Consider the following 18,179-nt stretch of genomic DNA (forward strand, 5'->3'; position numbering starts at 1 on the left):
TTTCTGACATTTTTCGATACAGCCACTCATTACGGAGATAATCGCCAATTAACGATAAAGAATTCTGCAGTTGATCTGGTTAATTTCCGACTTGAAAGTTTGACGACCAACATTGCCCCAACGTTGGCAACCAATATTGCCCCAACGCTGGCAGCCAACATTCCCCCAACGTTGGCAGCCGATATTGGCCCAACGTCGGCCGCCAACATTGCCCCAACGTTCAAATTTTTTACCTTTCCCTGACTAATAATTGCAAAATAAATTTTTTCAACAACAGATGATCCAATCAATCTCATGCTGGAACTCGTTAAAAATGGGATTGGCAAGAATATTTTAAAACCCAATTGGACTCATTTAACCAATTATTTTTTCAGTTATCGTTGAAAAACTATTTGTTGCATACACACATAAAAAAATAGTTATCTCATAATAACCCAAAAAAAAATCTTGGGTTATTAATCAAAAAAAAAATTACAAATTTTTCAGTCAAAAAACAAAAAAAAAATTTTTTTTTGGGTTTTTGACCGAAAAAATGGGAAATTTCGGATTTGACGAACACAGTGGTTCCATTCATAAGCAAAATATAAACGATTAAAAATCTTTCATTATGAAAGCAGAAAAAAATGAAGAAATCATTTAATTTTCGAAACGACCGGTCCTTACGCTCCATCCTCACGAGAAAAATCCCCTCATGAGTACTCACCCACAGCCTCAACTTCGCACAAACTGGCGATAACTTCATTGCAAACTGAACGTTCTCCTGTCAACATTGACTCTGAGATGTGGGAATTACGTTTAAACAACAATATAAACGAGTGACAGTAGCTCAAGCACTTGTAATAGTGAGTGACAATGTGGCAAACGAGAATGGACATGTCTCGAGACGAGTGCAGAAAGTGTCTCAGGTGTCTCGGTGAGGTTATGTTTATTCAACTAGAGCATCATCTCCAATTACTCCACGATTATTCTCAATTGAATCAGTTGCTGTCGATTTTCCCTGTCATTTCCTCATTCCCTTCGTCAATAGCCCCTTGTCCCACACCCTGGCCCTTCCATTGTCCCTTGGAGATGGTGATGGAACACTTTGAGTGCTCCCGATTTTATGCAAATTTGTTGCCAATTTTGAAGATTTTTTAGTGCTTTCGTGGAAGAGTCGTTCGTGATTTCTGGGGTTTTATGGATTTTTTATTTGATTTTTTTTGTGAGGCAGAGTTGGATGCGTATGGGAACATGGTTTCGGTGCTGAGGGCTCAGGGATCCTTCACGGAGGACAAGAAGAGACTCCTCGAGGAGCTGGCGAAGGTACTTCATATCTCGAATGAACGACACAGGGCTGAGGTCAGGCGGGCTGCCAACGATGAGAAACTCTCGATTATTGCTGAACAGTGAGTTTTTCTTCCTCATCTGGAGCATTCGTACCTTTTAGCTTATTCTGGTAAAAAAAGAGTCGTGCAAGTGCAAACACACGGTCACAAAATTATTCGTCGAGTTCTTAAAGTAGCTCTGCTCTTACGGTAAATTCAGAGATTATTGAAAACTGCAAAATAATTGCAGAAAACTCGATTAGATTCGGAATTCCAATTTTTTTTATCGATGTAATTGTCGTTTTGGTTTTTCAAAGAAGAAATGGTTAAAAATCAGGATTTAACCCAGTGTCTTATGTGAAAATCAACATTTCCATTGTAATAATTCACCGTTTTGCAAACAAGTTTTATTATTTATTTATGAGAGGGAAATGTTTGAACAAATATCAGTATTTTGCGAAATTTAAGGCCCGGGTGTACTATCTTTCGAATGTTATCTGGATTTTTTTCATCTTTCGTAATCCAAAATTGTCAGTTGAGTGGTACATCATGTAGAAATTCCCAAAAATTATGATAGAATGATAAAAAATAGAAAAAATTCTGAACTTTTTCAAAGAGCGTTTTTAATTGAGATTCAGAATGAGTCGAAAAAAGTGGAAATTACAAATATCTGATTCGCTGTGGCAAATTATCTATTAGCTGTCATCAGGCTCTCATCTGGAGCATTCGTACCTTTTAGCTTATTCTGGTAAAAAAAGAGTCGTGCAAGTGCAAACACACGGTCACAAAATTATTCGTCGAGTTCTTAAAGTAGCTCTGCTCTTACGGTAAATTCAGAGATTATTGAAAACTGCAAAATAATTGCAGAAAACTCGATTAGATTCGGAATTCCAATTTTTTTTATCGATGTAATTGTCGTTTTGGTTTTTCAAAGAAGAAATGGTTAAAAATCAGGATTTAACCCAGTGTCTTATGTGAAAATCAACATTTCCATTGTAATAATTCACCGTTTTGCAAACAAGTTTTATTATTTATTTATGAGAGGGAAATGTTTGAACAAATATCAGTATTTTGCGAAATTTAAGGCCCGGGTGTACTATCTTTCGAATGTTATCTGGATTTTTTTCATCTTTCGTAATCCAAAATTGTCAGTTGAGTGGTACATCATGTAGAAATTCCCAAAAATTATGATAGAATGATAAAAAATAGAAAAAATTCTGAACTTTTTCAACGAGCATTTTTAATTTATATCCAGAATAAGTTGAATAACAAGAATTTTTTTTTCAAATTTTATTTTATTTTCAATTTTTTTCTTTTCGAAATTCTGCAAATTTGGTCAAAACACCCGAAAATGGCGTTGATTGACTTTGATTATAGACAGCATGAAGTGAATTTGACTGTATAGCTATACATATTTTTTCGATACATGATCAAAGTCGTTTTGGGGTTTTTCGACCAAATTTGAGAATCTCGAGAAGAAAAAATTGAAAATAAAATAGATCCAAGACGATCCCCAACTCGTATGGCGGCTCAAAATACTTGTTTTGATTATAAGAATTACTGAAAACAATGAACCAAATCAAAAGCGACATAATTTGCAAAATTCAACTTTTTCAACTTTTTTTTCTCCAAAAAATCGTTATTGTGAGCATCTAAAGATCGAAAAAAAAATTAGAGCGTTTTTAATTGAGATTCAGAATGAGTTGAAAAAAGTGGAAATTACAAATATCTGATTCGCTGTGGCAAATTATCTATTAGCTGTCATTTTCCATGGGGGATAACAAAACACTAACTCCTCATGGGAAGTGACAGCTAGGTATCTCAATTTTCAAAACAGTGGTATGTAGTCATCAGCCATTTTTATGTGATAAAAGTGTGATTAAAAAATTCTCCAAAATATTACAAATTTTTTCAAAGAGCCTTTTCCGTAATAAATGTCTCTGCGCAGTGTGGGAAAAGATTTACGAAATCAGTCTTCCCCCTGCATGATATTGGGTGACAGGCCGCCATTTGCCACCGTAAATCAGATAAATTTTTCAATTTCTTGTTATTCAACTTATTCTGAATATAAATTAAAAATGCTCTTTGAAAAAATTAAGAATTTCTTTTACTTTTTTTGATTATTCATTCATAATTTTTCAAAACTTCTGCATGATGCGGGACTCAATTGACAATTTCAGATGACGAAAGATGAAAAAAAAACATCGAGATAATGTTCGAAAGATAGTACACCCGGGCCTTTACAAAAATCCCCAACATATTTTTTTTTTCGAAATGAATTTTTCTTTGGCAATTTTCAACTGGCGATTTTGTTGGCCCAAACAAGACTTGTTTGACAACGTGATTGTTCTTCTCTCAGTGTACCATTCTGTAAAACATACTTGGATATATTTAATAGAACAACGATTCGATTTCTGTTCCGTAGATTAAATGGTCCAAATACCTGGACAGATTGGGCGATCGAGGGAAGGAGAACAATTCCACTATTACCTCGATTGAAAGCGCATACTGCATTCACCGGACTGGCGAATAGTTTATCGCTGGTCATTGCTACTGCGAATGAGAAGAAGGTGCCATTTGAGGAGAAACGAGCAGAACCAATAGGTAAGACTGAATAAAATTCTGTCCACATATACAATTATCTCGATAATCATCAAGTTGAGAGCACCATGTCAAGTGACATTTTATTAGAGAATTTAAGGCCAGGTTGGATGATCTTTCAAATGTGATCTAGGTCCTTTTTGTCAATTTATTTCTGTGGAAATCTCCATTCGCTTGCGCATAACGCAGAGAATTGCAAAAATATAATATATTTAGTTATCGTTTTGGTTTTTCAAAGGAGAAATGTTTAAAAATCAGGATTTAACCCAGTGTCCTATGTGGAAATCAACATTTCCATTGTAATCAAAGATTAAAATCTGAATTTTTGTTCATTAGATGTGAAAAAATGAAGAATTTATTTGACACCTTTTGCGAACAAGTTTTATTATTTATTTATAAGAGGGAAATGTTCGAAAAAATATCAATATTTTGCGAAAGTTAATTTAGATAATATTGACTGGGTATGAATTTGTTCAAATTTTTTCCGCGCAATTTAGTTGAAAAATTAAAAAAATAAAAATATCAAAAAGTACAGCGTAGCCCGGCCGAAGAGTAGAGCCACTTTAAGTTGTCATTTTTTCCTAGTATTTCATTTCAGTAGCGAAGTGGTAAAAGGAGATAAGTTAATTTTGACTATTGACCAGTTTTTAACGATTATCTCGGAATCTAAGGGAGCTAGCAAAATGTTTGTTATAACCTTTTTTGTGGAGCCGATTGAGTGCTACAACAAATGTAATTACGAAAATTTCGCTATCTCTCTTAGATTTGGAAATATTTCCCAAAAACTCAACCGGGAGATAAGTCGACTCATCTCCGTTTACCACTTCACTACTGATTTTGTCCCAGTCCCCTCTAATTGATAATTGGTTGAAGTTAAAGCAGAGACAACATCTCAAAACGACCTGGTGGCTTCCGAGAAGCCCCCACAGAAGCCTCAGCTCTCTCAACCCAAAACACGTGGAAGGAAACGAAAAAAATCTTTACCAGAGAATTTCCAAGACCTGAAAAATCCCAAACTGAGTACCAGTGATATGAACAATCATGGTGCAATTATTAACTCGATTATTAACGAATTAAGTAGAGAAGTAAGAACATCGCCGTCCCCACTGCCGTTGAACTCTGTCGAGGTAAATCTAATTTCACCTGTTCACCTTGTAAAATGCCGAAAAAACACCTAAAAATTTTTCTCTCCTTCAGGCTGTAAAGAGCAATGAAAGGTCAATATCAAACTCTCCAGAAGCCCCTCAACGCCCTGGAGACGCCCCAGAGACACCCCAAAATTGTACAGTTCCTCCGAAAGATAAACTCCACAATAACGAAAGCACAGATACAATAATTTGCCAGTTAGAGATAAATCGAACGCCAGACACTGCCATCGCAAAAACCCCCTACAATGTTAATTACGAATCTGAGATAAATTCAGAACGCCTGAGTACAGAGGTGAATTCACATGAACATAAAGACGTAATAATGAGAATCGAAGAGGAGATGGTGGACATCAAAGAAGAGGTAAATAGAATTGGGAAAAATGAAGTGAATAGAGTTGATGAGGGAGAGAGTAAGGTCGAGGAGGAGATGAGGGATGAGGATTTACTGAGAACGTCGAATGCATCGAGTGTGCAGAGGATACAAAGTACAAATTGCGAGAGGAAATATTCGGATGTTTCTAGTAGTTTAGAGGGGCTTGAGGACGTCAGTGAGGATAATTCAAGGTCTAGTGGGCCTGGACCCGCTGAGGAGGAGGGGGAGACGGTAGACGGGAGTCATCCGAGGGTTGAAGTGCTCAAGGATCCATCAGGAATGAAGAAGGTACACAATTCCATCAGATTTTTGCTTCTGAATAGAAAGTTTGTAATCGTTTGTGATCACAGGGATAGCCATATCCACAGATTATAATTACTGTTATAAGAACGTTATCTCGATGATTTTTTTCATCTTTCGTCATCTGAAATTGTTAATTGAGTCCTTCATCATGCAGAAGTTTTGAAAAATTATGAATGAATAATAAAAAAAAAAAAGTAGATCTTCCTAAAAAAATTCATGCGTAATCCTTGTTTCTAGAGGCTTAAACTGAACTCCAATAGCACAATAAATATCAGCAGCTTGAAAAACTCTCGATTGGGGTTGAAAACAAATATCATTATGGTACAAAAAGGGGTGAAGTTGTCTCACGCTGGAAAGGTAAAAGGAATTTATCACCAGTTTCATCTAATTATCGCCTCATCTATTCATTTATTTTAGAAGAATTATGAAAAGTTGCATTTTACAATAATTAAGGTTTACTCATCTTCATTGAACATTTAAATCTGATAAATATCAAAATAATTGATCATTTGAATTGAGTGATTGACGGTATGGAACAGTCAATTGACTATTGAGTAAATGATTCTAAATTTCATGAAAGTATTTTCTCGGCTAGCCAAATAATCGTCAATCTTCCGAACTCAATTATTAATTGTTAAATTGTAAAGATAAGAAAATTTGAATATTTAATTAATTTATATATTTGATTAATTTAATACAATGATTTTATTATTTAAACTTTGCAGGTCTGAATTTGAATCTCTATATTGAACCGTTAGAAAACATTTGAAGAATCTAAAAAAAATAGAAAGTGTACTTTTGGAGAAAGATTGATGAGATAATTAAAAAATTGTAATTTTTGAAAATTACGAGCATTTTCTACAAATAATTTATAAACAATCAATTTCCAACCGTAAAAATCATTGGTTCGGAATCCTAACAAATTTATTCATATTTAGAATATTGCCCGGAATCGATTTCATGCCTAAAAAAATGAGTTTTCCCAAAATTTGAAAAATTTCAATTATTTATTTATAAACAACCAATGTTTAAGAAAATAATTTTGTGCAAAATGGAATTTTAATGACGCTGAATATTCATGATTTTCTCACACAATTTAATTGACAAATTTGAACAGTAACGATGATAGGGCGCTCGGATATCCTTAATTTTCCATTTTTTTTTAAATCACAAAAAATGGCTATTACCTGTCGTTTTCGAGAGTATAGACAATTTATGAAAAGACATCCCAACTTTCTCGAATCAATCGAAGTCAAGAGTCAATTGTTACCTCAATTATCATTCATGATTACAGGATATGTTAAATAAAGTAATTGCAGACGATAGCCTACGAATCTCCAATAAACCCCCGGTGATACCTCACCATAGTCTCCCGAATAATAACGAACAGGCGATAAATTCAGACGTTAAGCAATCAGTGGATGCTGTTGTATTAGACATCAGGCAGGATGATTTAGATTTAGAGAACCACAACGAGGATTGCTTTGAGCCGGCGGACGAGACAAACTCCAAGACTAATTCGATTGATTCAGTGGGGGAGCAGAGTCAAGACTGTGGTGATGAGGCGGCTGTAAAAACTGAAGATTTTATGCAGAATGTTAAGCACGGACTGGGGGTTGTGATCACTGAAGATAATGAGCAAAGGTGAATTTGACGGATTATTTTAGGAGGGACAGAAAAAAATGGAATATTTTACTCCCAAGGCATTTTACCCTTAAGGCCCGGGTGTACTGTCTTTCGAACGTTATCTCGATGTTTTTTTTCATCTTTCGTCATCTGAAATTGTCAATTAAGTCCTGCATCATGCAGAAGTTTTGAAAAATTATGAATGAATAATTTTAAAAAAGTAGAAGAAATTCTTAATTTTTTCAAAGAGCATTTTTAATTTATATTCAGAATAAGTTGAATAACAGGAAATTGAAAAATGTATCTGATTTACGGTGACAAATGGCGACCTGTCACCCAATATCATGCAGGGGGAAGACTGATTTCGTAAATCTTTTCCCACACTGCGCAGGGACATTTATTACGGAAAAGGCTCTTTGAAAAAAGTTGTAATATTTTGGAGAATTTTTTAATCACACTTTTATCACATAAAAATGGCAGATGACTACATACCACTGTTTTGAAAATTGAGATACCTAGCTGTCACTTCCCATGAGGAGTTAGTGTTTTGTTATCCGCCATGGAAAATGACAGTTAATAGATAATTCGCCACAGCTAATCAGATATTTGTAATTTCCACTTTTTCCAACTCATTCTGAATCTCAATTAAAGACGCTCTTTGAAAAATTTCACAATTTTTTCTATTTTTTTTATCATTCTATCATAATTTTTGGGAATTTCAACATGATATACCACTCAATTGACAATTTTGGATTACGAAAGATAAAAAAAATTGAGATAACATTCGAAAGATAGCCGTTTACCACTAAATCGTTTACCACTTCGCTACTGAATTGAATCGACCTCTATGGGACTGATGAATATATTTTAATTGCAGTAATGACATCTCTGGGCATGAGAATTGTGTGGAAAAGGCGGAGGAAACGATTGAAATCAGTGGGGAAGCTGTCGGTGAGGGAATACTCATCGAGCAGGAGAATGAGACTGTCCTAATTGATGCTCAAACAGAAATATACAATTTCGAATCGACTGGTGAGTCATTCAACCATGAATTCTGCGAATATCAGGAACTAGTTTTTGTAAACCCGTCTTTAAAACGACCTTTTGATCTCCTCAGATGACACCGTTTGTGAAATTCAAATAGATGAAACAGTTCCAACGTCCACCCTGGACCTCTTCACGACCCCCTTGACCTCGAAAGCCATAGCCCTCGAAAACTACACGTACGAAGAGGAGACGGAGACCCTCGAGGATAATCCCCCACCAGTGCAGACGTCCAACGTCGAACAGCTCAATCATCACGACTCGTAACAAATTAGATCATAACGGAAAAGCCCTAAATTGTTGAATTCTTCAATCACCCGTGGGAAAAAAAACAGTGAAAAATCATCATAACGTACCACAGCTTGAAGAATATTATTAATATATATTTTATACGTGTATATGTAAGTTTCGATGGATTTTGTTCAACGGTAACAGCGTTATCAACATTTTTTTTTTATTTATGCAGAGAGAATAATCGATGTCAGATAAATTATTAGTGTAATCAATGGCTTTTGGAAAGAGCAGATTTATTTTTAAAATACGCGGATTGCTCATTATTGAATTCGTAATCTAAGTTATGGAAATAAGTGCCAAGAATATTTTTTGCAAGATTTCGTATTAAGAAAATTGATAAAATGGAAACGATTTTAATTATGAAAATGGAAATAAAATGTTTTTTTGTGGAACGAAGATTATGTAAATTTTAATTCAAGTCCTAAAGAGCTATTGAATGACAATTTATTGACTCATCAATCGAATGATTAATTCATTAATGAAATTATTGATGGAATAATTCATTGATTTTTATAATTGAATTAATTGGAAATGTTTTAATTGTGAAAAAAAGATAACGTGTAATTATGAGAACGAAAAATTCTTTAAAATTTAAATTCAAATCGGAATTGATGAATTGATAATTTATTGATGATCCACTTGATTGACTGATTTGGCAATTCACATAATTGAAGCAATTCAAGCAATTCCAATTGCCAAAAAAAGGAAAATTCAATTTTGTGGAATGAAAAATTATACAATTAATTGGTTAAATAATGAAACAATTTGTTGATTTCCGCAATTGAATGAATTAAAACTATTCGAATTATGAAAAAAATGCTTAAAAAATAGATTTAATTTCAGATTCATCGATTAATAAACAAATCATTGAGTCATCAATTTATTAATCGCCTAAATGATCAATTCACATAATTCACGCAATTGGAACAATCTCAATTGCCAAAAAAAGCAAAATTCAATTCTGTAGAATGGAAAATTGATCAAAAACTTGATTAAAACTCAAATTAATGAATTGATTGACAATTTATTGATGAATTAATTCATGATTTGGTACACGAACTAAATACTTAATCAAAACACAAAATTGATCAATAAAAGGAGACAAAATTCCCATAAATTGAAAAAAACGTCTAAAAATTGATTCCTCCGAATAATGACTAAGGCAATTATTTATTTAAAGAATGATAAATACGTGAGAGTATTCCAATAAATAAGAGGAGACCTCCACTTACTGCAAACTCAGTATTTTTTATTTCTTATCGTGTATCTCGTTATTATCAATGTGAGAAAATTTCTTGTTTTTCTTTTTACTCATTTAATCGTCTATTATGTTATTAGGAATGAGGCTTTACGCTGATTAGTATGGACGAGGTGGTGGTCCTCCACGCATCATTCCTGGAGGGGGTCCTCTCATGCCAGGGGGTCCCATTGGAGGCCCCCCACGTCCCATTGGTGGCATTCCCGGTGGCATTCCTAAATTATATCAATTATATTAACATTCCATAGCAACTAACATTAACAATAATAAGCGTTACTGTTCTCGAGCCCTGATTCAATCGCTGAGCATGAATTTTTTCAATTTTCAAGTAACTATTCAAGGCCCGGGTGGACTATCTTTCGAACGTTATTTCGATGTTTTTTTGTCATCCTTCGTCATCTGAAATTGTCAATTGCGTCCTGCATCATGCCGAAGTTTTGAAGAATTATGAATGAATAATAAAAAAAAAGTTGAAGAAATTCTTAATTTTTTCAAAGAGCATTTTTAATTTATATTCAGAATAAGTTGAACAACAAGAAATTGAAAAATGTATCTGATTTATGGTGACAAATGGTGACGGCCTGTCACCCAATATCATGCAGGGGGAAGACTGATTTCGTAAATCTTTTCCCACACTGCGCAGAGACATTTATTACGGAAAAGGCTCTTTGAAAAAAGTTGTAATATTTTGGAGAATTTTTTGATCACACTTTTATCACATAAAAATGNGAGGAGTTAGTGTTTTGTTATCCACCATGGAAAATGACAGCTAATAGATAATTTGCCACAGCGAATCAGATATTTGTAATTTCCACTTTTTTCAACTCATTCTGAATCTCAATTGAAAACGCTTCTTGAAAAAGTTCAGAATTTTTTCTATTTTTTTTATCATTCTATCATAATTTTTGGGAATTTCTACATGATCTACCCTCAATTGACAATTTTGGATTACGAAAGATGAAAAAAACCCAGATAACATTCCAAAAAAATGATTACCCATCATTCCAGGAGGTGGTCCCATCATTCCAGGTGGTGGTCCACTGACAGGCATTCTTGGAGGAGCTCCAGGGTGCATCTGAGGTGGTGCAGACACCTGTCCCCTTCCAGCAGGTGTCATAATCTGCTGGGAGGGTCCTCCAACGCCCCTGACTGGCCCCTGGAGTCCCGCAGGCACTCCAGCGACGTTGGCTGGCATGCCCCTGCCAGCTGCACGACCCATCCCAGGTCCTGGGGCTGCTCCGGGAATTGGAACCCGTGGGAGGCCCTCCTCCGGTGGTGGTGGCCCCTCCACAGTCAACGAGACAATGTTCTCACCCCTCAGCAGGACAAAACCCAGGACTCTCTTCTTCTCCTTCTCCGGCTGTTTTGTGTTCTTGGGCTTGACTTTGCAGAACTCTTCGCAGTCCCCGAGGATCAGGTTCATGTGCTTGTCGAAGGCCTTGAATGTACCGATGAAGGTCCTGCTGTCCTGCAGAATTATCCTCACGCGGTAGTTTATGTGCTGGAGCATTTTGTTGTTTTTTCCAATCGTCTGGAGCGGGAATTATGGAAAATAATTAATTATTTTTTCGCTGGTCTTGGATTTCATCGAACGAAATGTTGATGTGAATAGAGAAAATATTTCACCGAGAAAATGTCAATTCTTCATTTTTTGTCGATTTTCATTCGTTTTCTAAAATATTTTTCTTTTTTTAATTTTGGCTTGAATTGAGAAAATTTTTAATCTGAAATTTTCAATGTGAAAATCCACAAACATTATCAAACGTTGATGGCAAGGTTATGTCACAGACGCGCGCTCCACTCTACAAACAAAAGCCCTCAAATAAACGGGCATTGATGATTTAATTGAATACTTACCATCTTGACGAGTGTTTTATTCCTCTTCTCTTAACGAATGTTTATCACTGTTGAAATTATAAACCGACGAGCAACAACAATTCGGGGATTGCACCGGCCGAAATCCCGCCAGGTTATGGTCTTGTCGTGTGGTGACACCGACGCCATTTTGAAACCTCAAATGCAACAAATATTATCGACAGAGTCGATCATTAATGAATTCTTCGATCGTTAGATGTCGTTAATATGAACTGTCCTCATTGTTTTCCTGCAGGAAACCAATCACTGAACAAAAAAATTTTTCCCATTCGGATTCAAAATTCAGGCAATATTAGGGAGTATCTCCGGTTTGAAATTATTTTTGGAGCTAATCAAATTTATTTGTATCTGTTCCACGCACTGAATGGTTTTCAGATTGTTTTTTTTTCAATAAATGAAAAAATATTAATCCATGCGAAAAAGTGGCAACATCGTCGGTAGTTTTTTTTTCACCAGGAGCTGGTACCACTGGCTCGAGGGAGCTCCAATCACAACGCTTCATCGCTCTCTCTCAAGAGACGTTTAAATTGACCGCGCTACCCCCACCCGATCGGTACTTGGGACGTTGCTGCTCGTTTGGGCTGCGTGCGCAGAAATGTCATTTTTCAGTACTTTTTTCGCTATTATTAATAAACAATGCTCCTAGGCGACAATCTTTTTCACTCAAAAAATCATTGATCACATGTTCTAAATGCGTCTAAAGTTTCATGACTTTGGCTGCATTTTTTCCTTGGGTTTTGCAGTTTTTTTTGTGATTTCCATAAGATCACGGGTTAAATGACCACTTTTTCAAAAATTCATAATAAATTAACCATGCTCCCCAGCAGTCTGAAACTTTGCACACGCCTTTTCCATCATTTAAAGAATACATTTAAAAAAAATGGCTGCTTTTTTCCAATCCTCCCAGCTCGCCCGATTATCCTTAACTCTGTTTACTCGGAGCTCATGTTATTTAAATTGAAAAATCATCGTTAACAGTTCAGTTTGACGGCAAGTGTCCAGACATTTCCACGTGATTTCTATCAACAACAATCGAACAATGTCGAGAATAGAAATGATGTCAAGTCTCCATCCTCCTACGAATGCGATAGATTTTCGATTTTTGAACGTGTAATTTTAACATCTTTACGTAACTCCCTGAAACCGGTGAAAGTAAAAATGTACTTTGGGGCCGATGTCCGAGGGAAGGGCCATCGAGGGTCGACGACCCCCTAAAATGCGTTCTCAAGGTGCACATCGCCCGGATGTGACCCACTTAGTGTTCCTATCTCCCAGTCATGACGAATGCTGGCCGGTGGTGCAAGCAACGTTCTTTCCCTTTTTATTTTTTAATATGCTTGCTCGTCAGTTTTTTACGTTGCGTAAGGTCTACAAGGTACATTTGTCGATGCACGCAATCGAACGATCATCGGGGGGCCACTCAGCGGTCATCGAACTCCATTCGACCATTGAAAAGTGAATTTTCGAAGGGTCATCATTCCTTCACTTGGAAATTAATTTTTTCTTTGAATTCTTCCGTAACTGGATCAGTCAATGAATTTCCAAAAAATTAATAGTGAAGACAATATTTTATACGACCAAAAAATGACGGTCTTGTGACCGTCATGTGACGTCCCGAAATTTCTAATGCCAAATGACGGTCACAAATTTTTTGTGACCGTCACAAAGAATTTTTTACCGTCAAAAGAGTAAAATAGTAATTTCCGTTACCAAACCATCTATATAGGTGTGAAATTACCGTCATAAATATATTGCTTTTTGTGACGGTCATATAATTTCTACATAATTGGCATCGGTTATTCGTTCAATTTATTATTGATTATCAATTATTGTTTATTATAAGGTTCTTATGGAAGACTCGAAATGTATGTGTACAACTGCACAACAGCTTTTTTTAATTATAAAATTATGAAACATGTGCTTACATATATTTTCATCACGCTGTGACGAAAAGTGAACTTTTCGGCACGCTCCGCATGCCTAAAAGTCCAATTTCCGCCACATTGTGACGAAAAATATTGTTCGTAACTCGTGAAAAAATGTTTTTTAGCTCGTGGGATTATATCACTCGCCAAAAAACACTTTTTTGCACTCGTTACGAAATATACTATTTTGCATACTCATGAGAGAATCATTACACTTTTCATCTTTGGAACAAAATAAACGAAGTCAAGAGTTCTAGATACTAAAGTAAGTAAACAAAGTCAAGAGTTCCAGTTAATTAGAAAAAAAAATAGATGAACAAAAAAGTGTTTCATCTATATAGATGCAAAATGACCGTCAGTTTTTCGGCCAATTGTGACCGTCACGGAAAAATTTTTTGTGACTGGACCGGCGGTCATTGGGGCCTCGTCATGTGACCGTCGATGACGGTCACATGACCACTTTATGACCGGTCACATGACGCCTTCGCATCTCTACGCCCGATTATCCTTAACTTTTGCTTCCGAATGGACGTTTGGAATCCCTCAAATACAAATTTTGATTTTTTTGTGTTAAAATCAACCCATTATGATCCAAAAAATCCAAAAATCAAGCGATGGAATTTAAGCTTTTGGCAATGTTGGCTGCCAACGTTGGGGTTATATTGGCTACCAACGTTGAGGAAATGTCGGGGCAATGTTGGAACTGAAATATTTTAATGACTCAAAATATTTGTAATTCTCCAGAGATTCTTATCATGCGCTTGAGTACGAACATTCCGTTTCTAGTAATTACAACGATTTATCTCTCACAACGCAGAAGGACCGTCTGTGTACGAAACTACACACTACTGCGTAGTTTATCTTCAACTGCGCACAAAATATTATTCCCTCCTGTTTTTGTTCCGAAGTTTCCCCCACGTCTCACGTCCCAAATGCCACCCCTCGACGAAGCCCCAACGATTATTCATTCCAGAGAAATCCGACGCAGAAACAAAATTGGGTGAGCTTAGTCAATGTGGGCACTATGAATTAATTATAATTATACATAATTATAATGCATAAACAAATGCCCTGAGAAAAAAATTGAATAGAAAAAACCTAGCGAATTCGCTAGACAATTCTATTGGATTCCTGTTGAACTTTCTATTGGTTTTTATTTGACATATGTATTTATACTTTAGAAATATACTTGACAAATATATTTGTATATTTAACGTATTCGACAGATCAAAACAAAGAAAAAGAAGAATCGAAATACGAAACTGAAAAATATGATTCATTACTCACCATATGTTTAAATGAAGTAAAACGAACTTAACGAAGTAAAATTTTAAACGAAACACTACATAAGATATTTTTAGAGATTAAAGTAGCACATATTTCAGTACAAACAGGAATTACAAATGATTGAAATTACATCGAGTCGTAATTCCATAAATTTTATTAAATGAATGCATTATTCCATGCAACCTAGCGAAGGCCAGAGAATAGAAAATATTCTATAGAAAAAGTCAAAAGAATCCGATTTTTCTGTACAACTTATTCTACTGAGATATTTTCTATAGAATTTCCTCGGCTCAAATTTTCCAAGTTTTTTTGCTTGATTTTTTTTATGAGAAGGAAAGAAAAATAGAATAAAAGAAACTTGAAAAATTTGAGCCGAGGAAATATATCAGTCGCCTTCGGCTCGTGCTATAAACCTCCCACCAGTCAAAAAACATTTTATGTCATTAGGCCCGATAAACCGCGATTCTAACCGAGCGAAGCGAGACAGTTAAGCGAGCTCGCTTCGCTCGGTTAAATCGCGGTTTTATAAAATAGCTCGCCTTCGGCTCGGATTATAAAGCCAAATTCGCCAGATAATACTTTTATCGCCTAATGACATAATATACTATTTCCCATGAGTATCGAACGATATTTTTCATCACAATGTGTGGAAAAGGGACGATTTAGGCGTGAAGCGTTCCGAAAAACTTACTTTTTCGCAGATCGTGATGAAAAAAAATGGTTCAATGACTTGCGGTGTTAAAAAAATTCAACTGGATTTTCCAGAAAATGACACTGAATTCAATTTAACGGAAAAAAGTCTATGAAACTTCAAGTTTCCCTGAACATTCAAGGAAATTCCTGATTTTTCAGTGGAAGAACCATGAAGATTCCGAATTTCCATCAATTTTCCTGGAATAATTCAACTGAAATTAAAAATTTCCATGAATTCCACGAAAACCACGAATTTTCAATGGTAAAATTCCCTGAAATTTCAATGAAGCCGTCACTTGTTTCATATTTCAAGACTAAAGCCTGGAAAATTCAGTGAAAATTTTGTTAACAGTGCGGTTACCCCTAATGCAACGAGCAATAAAGATTGGTAAGTAAAAAACGTCAATTATGAAAATCGTTAATTACGAAAAAAAATGAAATTCATTTATTTCAGCTAATGAAGCTGACGGTTGCAATTTCTCGGAAAAAAATTGATTCGATAACAAAGACAGATAAAATACAAACGGTTGTCAACAGAGACTTGAGGTGGCGAGGGGAGGGGTTCGTTGACCGAGAAGCACGTGCGGCACTGTCCCAGAAAGTCGGCTCGTGTAAGTATAAGAAAGAGCGACAACATTGCCTGCACTGAAAGGCGAAGCGATTTTGTGTTCTCCCCGTCCAAGGACGTAGACCTAATGCATCTGCTTTCTCCTCGAGTCATCTACGCGTTTATTACATAATGATTTGGAATACAGGCCACGTAAATATGTGGAGAGAAGATGAATTGAGAGATAAATTTTTGTTTTTTTAGGTGTTGATTTTTGTAGAGGGGAAAGATGTTTACGTGGCATTTTGCGGGTTTATAATATCAATTGGTGATTTTGAACTATAAAACATTATGAATCTTGATTAGGCGTATAATCGGTTATTTGTCTTTAATTTCCCTCGCAATTTGGGGAATTTTTTTGATTAAATGTAATAATGAAGCTTGGCTCATGAGTAGAAACAAATAAAAAAAAACTACCATTGTATATTACTGAAACGAATTATGATTTCAAATAATTGATTTTTCAGTTTTGTAATTATTACATTTTATTATTATTATTATTATTATTATTATCATTATTATTATTATTATTATTATTAAATTATTCCATCGACTAAATTACAAAATTTATGATGCATTTAATAAGAAAAAATCACCCATATTGTCATGTATTTTCCAAAAAGAATTAGAAGAATCGATGATTTATTGTAATAATTCTTTTAATTCAATTAAAAAATTCTTTCGATGCGTCCGGAAAAATGGAGGAAAAAAATCGGTCGCTAGTTTTTAATTTTATGTTGGAATTTTGGGGTGAGATTGGGGTCGAAAATGACCCCAACCTCCCCCCCGCCTCTTGCTGCCCTCCAATTGTCCAATTTTTGAAATTCACAGGAATTGCCCTAAATCAATCCATTAATACGTAAAATTTTCAGCTAATCAATTAGCCGTAAATTACCGTGAGTGATCTTAATTACTAGGCCAGAGCACCGCTGAGTCGATACAAGTGTCAGGGTACGCGATGCCTACGTGACTTGTTCCATGCAGGTGGATAGACACTTGTCTGGCGCGGAAATCTCCATTAACATTTTCGAAGTGTAAATCTTTCTCAGAGATGGCGAGATTAAGGATAATCGGGCGAGCTGGGAGGGTTGGAAAAAAAGCAGCCATTTTCTTCTTTTTTTTTTACGTATTGTTTAAATGATGGAAAAGGCGTGTGCAAAGTTTCAGACTGCTGGGGAGCATGCTTAATTTATTATGAATTTTTGAAAAAGTGGTCATTTAACCCGTGATCTTATGGAAATCACAAAAAAAACTGCAAAACCCAAGGAAAAAATGCAGCCAAAGTCATGAAACTTTAGACGCATTTAGAACATGTGATCAATGATTTTTTGAGTGAAAAAGATTGTCGCTTAGGAGCATTGTTTATTAATAATAGCGAAAAACGCACCGAAAAATGAAATTTCTGCGCACGCAGCCCAAACGAGCAGCAACGTTCCAAATACCGATCGGGTGGGGGTAGCGCGGTCAATTTAAACGTCTCTTGAGAGAGAGCGATGAAGCGTTGTGATTGGAGCTCTCTCGAGCCAGTGGTACCAGCTCCTGGTGAAAAAAAAACTACCGACGATGTTGCCCCTTTTTCGCATGGATTAATATTTTTTCATTTATTAAAAAAAACAATCTGAAAACCGTTCAATGCGTGGAACAGATACAAATAAATTTGATTAGCTCCAAAAATAATTTTAAACCGGAGATACTCCCTAATATTGCCTGAATTTTGAATCCGAATGGGAAAATTTTTTTGTTCAGCGATTGGTTTTCTGCAGGAAAACAATAGAAACCCCTCCACCTCACCTCCTACATTTCCTCCTCGCCCGATTATCCTTAAGGGACTAATTGAAATT

General features: G+C 35.6%; 2 protein-coding genes across 2 annotated transcripts; one reads left to right on the forward strand and one right to left on the reverse strand.

Moving 5' to 3' along the window:
* Nucleotides 1-739: 739 nt before the first annotated feature.
* On the forward strand, nucleotides 740-9,089 carry LOC107044929. The gene is made up of 9 exons (XM_015267015.1): nucleotides 740-913; nucleotides 1,211-1,385; nucleotides 3,730-3,908; nucleotides 4,779-5,032; nucleotides 5,103-5,714; nucleotides 5,967-6,086; nucleotides 7,024-7,373; nucleotides 8,233-8,387; nucleotides 8,473-9,089. The coding sequence occupies exons 1-9, from the start codon at nucleotides 853-855 to the stop codon at nucleotides 8,664-8,666; spliced, it is 2,100 nt and encodes a 699-aa protein (XP_015122501.1). The 5' UTR covers nucleotides 740-852; the 3' UTR covers nucleotides 8,667-9,089.
* A 608-nt stretch (nucleotides 9,090-9,697) lies between these two features.
* On the reverse strand, nucleotides 9,698-11,938 carry LOC107044930 (small nuclear ribonucleoprotein-associated protein B). The gene is made up of 3 exons (XM_015267016.1): nucleotides 11,809-11,938; nucleotides 10,948-11,482; nucleotides 9,698-10,166 (listed from the first exon to the last, which is right to left on the reverse strand). Exons 1-3 carry the CDS (start codon nucleotides 11,809-11,811, stop codon nucleotides 10,051-10,053), a joined length of 654 nt encoding a protein of 217 aa, XP_015122502.1. The 5' UTR covers nucleotides 11,812-11,938; the 3' UTR covers nucleotides 9,698-10,050.
* Nucleotides 11,939-18,179: the final 6,241 nt, after the last annotated feature.

Source organism: Diachasma alloeum, unplaced genomic scaffold, assembly GCF_001412515.2.
Source record: "Diachasma alloeum isolate Michigan unplaced genomic scaffold, Dall2.0 Dall_scaffold_00840, whole genome shotgun sequence".
Taxonomy (NCBI): Eukaryota; Metazoa; Arthropoda; class Insecta; order Hymenoptera; family Braconidae; genus Diachasma; species Diachasma alloeum.